Raw genomic sequence first — 7,262 nt, 5'->3', positions numbered from 1 at the left:
TAAATAAACTTTTATATGCAAAAAAAACATATGTTGGCGTATATTGTAAAAATTTAACGACAAATTTTTACTTATTCACCATTACACCAAGGAATTCGTCATAGCTAAGTTGTCCATCACCATCAACATCTGCTTCCTTAATCATTTCGTCTATCTCTTCGTCAGAAATCTTCTCACCCAAATTGAGTAATATATGTTTTAACTCAACACGTGACACGTAACCGTTTCCACTTTTATCAAAAATTTTGAAAGCTTCACGGATTTCGGACTCAGTTATGGTTTCCCTTATTTTATCTGCCATCATATTGGCAAATTCATTGAAATCAATCACCCCGTCACCATCCGTATCAATCTGATCGATCAGTGTCTGCAGCTCGGCTTCGGTAGGATTTAGACCCATTGTGCGCATAATAATGCACAATTCCTTTGTTGTGATGCATCCATCACCGTCACGATCGAAAACATCAAACGCTTCCCTAAGTTCGGCAATTTGCTCATCGGATAAGGCATCCATAGCTTTGCAGTTACTTTGTTTTTATTTTTTGGTTGTCGGTTGTTGGTAATAAGTTCCAAACTTATTTGGTGAAGATTTGCTACGCAGACGATGTCTAACGTTTGCGTTGGATTGAAGCAAATTTTGATGGACCAGAATTTTGAAACTATTGTTAACAATTTTATTTTTATTTGAAAACTTTTATATTTGATTTATCTTTTAACAATATTTTTGAAATAATTTCAAATTATCAAAGGTTACTATAAATCAAAACAAAAATCATTCCCAAAGAAAATAATTATTATTTTTGTAGAGAGATTTCGAGAAGTAGTAAACTACAACAACAAACATTATTTTTATATTATTTTAATGAATTTAATTTTTGACTGACTTTACAGCTGTTTCGAGAGGTTGCTAAATACCCATCATCAGTGGTCTTGGAATTATTTCTTGTATTTTCTTGTATTTATTATATTTGGCTAAAGTTGAGCACTGTATGTATGAATGAGTGAAGCAATAGACTTGTATTTTCATTGACAGTAAATACTGAATACAGCACAGCTGTAAACTGAATTGTTGCACACTTAAAACAGTGCTGCCAACTTATTAATTAAAGCACTGAGAAAAACAGTAAATAATTTGAATTCAATGTTATCGTAACGGAATTCTATAATACATTGTATCAGAGTAAAATCTTGGCTTTATTTAATAAAGTTCTTATTCGCAGAAAATATGAATTTTAAAAATATATATTGAATTTAACGGAAATGAAATAATAGAAATCTATATAACCAATTCACATGGCTTGAACACGAAAATAATTAGCTGTGCCAAAATTCTTCATCATCTCCAACCGCTATTCAAAAATGAAAATCTCAATTCCAAGAACAGGAAGCTGATATATATCCGTAACTTCTATTTGAATGTGTACCGTTTAACAATGCCTTAAACACTACTATTCGCCAGCTAGAAATTGCACAAAGCCATGCTCTGAGAAGACTTTTCAAGATACCATTGTACGTTAGGACGAATGACATCCTCAGGGACCTCAAGATTGATCCCATAAAAAAACACATGAAGGATAGAGCCCTTAAATTATTTACGAAAACTGACAGTCTTACCAACACCGCGTTATCAAATCTCAGAATGGTAACAGGCTCCTCGGGGAGGTATGCAGATCTAAGGGTCAATTATTGCTTAGTCTGATGAAGTGATAAACAATAATCCAATCAAGGCGTTGAGATGGGTTATGAGAAAACCTAGCAGTTAATAGCGAGTAAAAGTTCACAAGTGCACTGATTCAGCTAACCTTAACATATTAATAATATATTAAAGTTAAATGTTTCAAATTAAGTGAAATTTATTTGTTCATTAAATTCGTCTTAAAGTTTTCTAAGATATTTAAAGAAAAATTTATTCACAGCCATAAATTTTTATACACCAATTTTTTGCAATTTTTAACTTTCTTTTGTGAAAAAAAATTGTTTTTTTCTTGTTTTTTATTTTGCAAATCACACTATTTTTCCTCTTTTGCAATTTCCTCAACTAACTTCCGCAATTTAAAACCTAATTGCAGATGGCCTTATTGATCTATCATCCTTTTTAAATCAAGGCTTGTCAGGTTAGTTTTTTTTTATTTTCTTCTTACTCTCTTCTTCACTATTCTCACGTTTTTTCTTAATAAAAGTTCTTCTATTTTGCATGAAAATTTTTAATCAATTAATTTTTGCATGTTTTGTAAATAGTTTATTTTAATTACAACAAAAAAAAAAGAAAATTAATTATAATTAAAACTTTTAAAGTAAACCTTCAGGATTAAAGAGGATCTAAAGCATTTATTAACTTATGTGCTGCGCTTTTATTTCACAATTTTTCCATGAAAAATTCCAAGGAAATTATTTGAATTAACTTTTACAAACTAGTAATTTAAGTATATAAAAAAACGGAATGTATTTATCCTGTTCAAGTTCTAAACAGGATACGCTCTATAAAAACAAGGAGTAAAAAATAATTTTAATTTTAACTAATTTAAGTCACGTTATGCGCTTTAACTCCACATCAAATAGCTGCAAAGCTACTCTGTGAGCACTGGTCTAACTCAAACAATTGAACTTTGGCATATAACTCTTATCCAGCACTAAGGATATCTGAGAGTCAATAGTGCTAAGCCAACTAGCGTTGCATACAAGGACACAACATCATCGTTGTAATTGCGCGAGAAAAGCGAGAAAATACGAGAAAAGCGCACTTAAAGCTGTAAATTCAAGCCGTTAACAAGCCTCAAAAGTGCTGCCAGCGGTGCAATCAAAAAGCAAATCACTTTTGAATTTTAAAAACCAAAAACTGAAATGCAAACAAATACAGACACTCACACGCATACACCCATACACACATACACACATATATAAATGCATGCCTGCACTCGAGTCTAAAGCAAACACAGGTAAAGGTCACTCGAGTTGTGCTTTAGCGCTTATCATTGCACCGGGTCTATGTGTGTAAGTGTGTGTGTGTGTGTGTGTGTGTGTGTGTGAATGCTTGTGTGCCACTTCCGGTGATTTGCATTCGCGAGTCGTGTTTTTAATCAAAATACATTGGCGGAAAAATAGAAAAATTTTGAATTTCTCGCTGCCTCCCTTCACGTCCCTTCACTGAATTTCAGAAAATTTCAGAAAATTTCAGAAAATTTTAGAGAATTTCAGAGAATTTCAGCGAATTTCGTTATGCTGCAGTTTTTTCGCGTTTTCATTTTAACGCGTGATTTACTACAAAAACTTGCAATGTTGCAACCGAATTAGAAAAAGGATAATTGCATTTTCAGCACCTGCATACTTAACCTGGAACAAAAAATGCACATAATAGCGTGATTAGCTTTACGCCAGGAAGGGGTCACGAAAATCCTAGTGCAGAAAAAAGAACACAGAAAATATTCAGAGAAAAATGAAAAATGGAAATGGATTCAATGGCAAAAACTTGCAAATGAAATTTTCAGCTCAGGAAACAAAATACTTAAATTGTTGCTAAAATGTTAAAAATTTTTCCGCTTTTCCCGCACTTTTATTTGCAAAATGCAAATATTTGAGCGAGAAACCGAATAAAAGCGAGAAACTGAAATATGAACAATGAATACCATTTTATTTAGTTTTTATTTGCAAAATTTTGAATACAACAAAAGGATATTTAAAACTTATGAAAGCTAATGCTTAAGTGCACGTGAGAAAAAATTATTAATAAAAAAAATTATTAAAAAAATAATCTAGTTCAAGGTTATGAAGTGAGTTCGTGAAGCTAGCCTTAATAAAAATGGAAGATGATTTGGTGAGAGTAGGAATTTAATAAAATTTTTTATAAAATATATATACATACATTCATATTATACGAATACATATACATATATATATATATATATATATCTCAAGATTGATCCGTTCAAAAAATACATAAAGGACAGAGCCCTGAAATTATTTATGAAAACTGACAGGCTTACCAGCACCGCATCATCGAATCTCAAAACAATTACAGGCTCCTCGGGAAGGTATGCAGATTTAAGGCAATTATTGCTTAGTTTGATGAAGTGATAAACAATAATCCAGTCAAGGCGTAGAGAGGGGTTACGGAGTGACCTCGCCGTTGATAGAGAGTAAAAGTGCTCAAGTGCAGTAACTCAACTAGATTAAACATAAATAAATATAGTAAATATAGTCAGAAATCGGAAATATCAATTTAATAATATCAAAACTTACTTCGTTGTAGATATATCCTTTATACTAATAACTATACAACAAATCTTAAAAAAGTGTTTAATTCTTTTAAATAATTAAATACATTTCTTATATATATATTATAATATATATATATATATATATATATAAATATTCCTTTCTTTAATATTTTCTACTTTTCACTTAACTGAATTTCCTAAATACAAACAAATGCGTACAATAATCGCAATATTAATAGATCGATATGTTTTTGCAAATTTTTTTTTTGTACATAAGTTTTGCATATGCATTGTTGCAACTTGCTTTTCTCTGTTTTACAACACAGTCAGATATCAAAACAGGAAACCTACACTATACAACCTATAACCATTTCAAATAAGCGGACAATTCATAAATAATAAATTTATTACTTAATTACTTAACATATTGTCAGTGGTCGCAACCATTAAGTTCCTACTTATAAACTCCAAGTGAAGGCGTCCCAGTGAAGTGTTGAGTAGCTATCTGAGTACATATCGCCTTTTTAGGCCTCGCCTATTTTAAACGCATATTTCCATCTGCTTAAAAAAATGATTTTCTCTTTCCAATTGAATCTGTTGAGTCCTATATGACTTAACAAGCTCCAAAAATGCACTTTATAGTTTAAGGAATTTTTTGAAACGAAAACATTAATTTGATTAGTCATAAAATTTATAATCTGTATAGTTATATGAGGCCAATTAAAGTTATGATTATTGCTTGACAATTTTGTGTTTTTTTTTTCCACAATTATTTTAAAATATAGTTGGTTTCGATACTACTATTTAATGTTCCGAAATCAAGCTCCCATTTCCATACTTCTAAAATATGTTTAATCAATTAGACTATGAACCTCAAATGACGACTGCTATAAGATATATCTGTTCAATATCACTAAATTATGTGCAGGTCATAGGTACGTCGCTAGAACCCCACAGTACCATACGAAAACTACACATCAAGTACTTTTAGTCATAGATTTCTGAAACATGTATTATATGCTTGGTATCAAAGAATAGGTAGGAATAAAAGTTTTTTTTAACGTTTTTAAAAATCCTACCTACGTGTAGCAACTATGTGACCTATAATATCTGCTGCGCTATCTCTGGAGAGATTTTCCTAAGTTAGATTGAATAAGTTAAAGTGATTGACAAATGTAGGCAAATCAGCAGATCTTAGGATTTAAAACTTAAATTTTATTTTCAAATAAAAATATTATATATTAACATCATAAAATGATATAATTTAATACAATAATAATATAAAGGTATAACATATATATAATAATATAATAATATGTGTGCATTCGCCTCAGGAAGCATCTTCTGATTTAAATTTTGTTTAAGAACATCCGCATATTAATAATTTTTCTTTATGGTAAACATCGATTGAAATATTTTTAGGATGTTTGTTTTATATACGTTTATAATATTGTAGTAAAAAAACAGATAATTGTTTATTTGAAATTAATTAAATATTTTTTTTTTAATAAGATAATACAAATTCAATCCATTTTCTTGTTCTGATACTATACCTACTGTACTGTACATATAATATATTATATGTTCAATTTTTGAATAATTTATAAATGTAATGGATTTGCATATTCTAATAGTAAATAGAATAAAATAATAATAATATACAATAATAATTTAATTATTATTTTTATTTTCTTTTTTGCAGATAATGAAATGCGTGACTTGAGTGTGACTTTCTACGGCAAAGACGGCGCACAAAATCTTCAATTGAGCTTCACTTTAATAGCAACTTTGATATTTGCCATCATTAAACTTAATAAATTAATTTTAGCTTAATTTTCCTAATTATAACTAAAGCCATTTATTCATGTAAGATTTCATTTAATTATTGGCTCGATGATCAGATCGAACATTGGGCTCTTCATAGAGAAGTTGTATTAAATAATTTAGTTGATGTTATGAAGAATTAGAATAACGGGTGGAATTTTCAAAATCACTACAGCAGTTGAAATAAGATATGTAATTAGGCATAAAAATATATGAATGAGAAAAAAAACTACCTAAAGCATTTAAGTAATATATAATTTAAGAAAGTAATTAAATTTTTTTTTTATATTTGAAAATATATATATCGAAAAAATTGACTTAAGACTTTATGTTGATAAATTTTGTGTCTCATCAAAATCTTACAGAAGAAGAAGAAGAAGGCTTAGCATAAGTAAACAATCATGAAACAAAGTTACAATGTCTAAAACAAAGTAAAGGAAACATATTTCAAAAAACCTCAACTCAAAATGTATATAAACTCTTTGAAATAGCAAAATTGAACCAAAGAAAAGATATTATAGCAAAATTTTGATCATTCGAATTTGCAACAAATACACATTAAACGATAAAGAATTTTAATTCAATAGTAATTAGTGTGGTAATTAAGTACGACAGGAGATGAATATGAAGAAATTAACTGAAATATGTTCAGTTTATAAATAGCATAATTAAGTAAAGAAGAATTATTTAAATTATATACCAAAAAAAATAAATAAATAAATAAATCAAAAAATAAAAATTTATAAAAATAAAATAAAATTCAAAATGTAGTTAAGCATGTTGTAAATAAATTAAAATTAAAATTAAAAAAAAACAAAACATTTTAATTAAATTTAATTAAATATTGTAATGATGTATTAGTGAAATTAAATTTGTGTCATACATATATATACATATAAATAGATATAAACAAAAAAAAAATAAAACAAAAAATTATGAAAGAGAGGTGAAGAAAAAATATCTTAAAAATTGAAATTATAAAGAAGAAAGATATCTTGCTTTAAGCTAAATTTTATGGGCTTTTTGCGATTTTTTATATATATACTGAGAGACTTTGTAACTCATAGTTTTAGGCCAATTTATTTAACTTATTGTTTATTTTTATTATTTTTTATAATTTAATTTTTTTTAGTAAATTAATATTTTGCAAAAGTTTAATAATTTTTTAAGTATTAGAAATATTTATGTAATTATTTTTACTACTTAAATTATTATTTTCTTTAT

At 28.2% G+C, this 7,262-nt stretch overlaps 1 protein-coding gene across 1 annotated transcript; it reads right to left on the bottom strand.

The window, feature by feature from the left end:
• Window positions 1-680, bottom strand: LOC119679557 (calmodulin-A-like). The gene has a single exon (XM_038091984.1). The coding sequence runs from the start codon at window positions 512-514 to the stop codon at window positions 68-70; it is 447 nt and encodes a 148-aa protein (XP_037947912.1). The 5' UTR covers window positions 515-680; the 3' UTR covers window positions 1-67.
• Between the last annotated feature and the right edge of the window lie 6,582 nt (window positions 681-7,262).

Source organism: Teleopsis dalmanni, chromosome 2 (assembly GCF_002237135.1).
Source record: "Teleopsis dalmanni isolate 2A chromosome 2, ASM223713v2, whole genome shotgun sequence".
Classification (NCBI taxonomy): domain Eukaryota; kingdom Metazoa; phylum Arthropoda; class Insecta; order Diptera; family Diopsidae; genus Teleopsis; species Teleopsis dalmanni.
Note: the sequence above shows the minus strand (reverse complement) of the source record. Positions and strands in the feature narration are given on the sequence as shown.

Coding starts and splice junctions, on each gene's coding strand:
- LOC119679557 (XM_038091984.1), bottom strand. CDS start 514: ATGGATGCCTTATCCGATGAGCAAATTGCCGAACTTAGGGAAGCGTTT.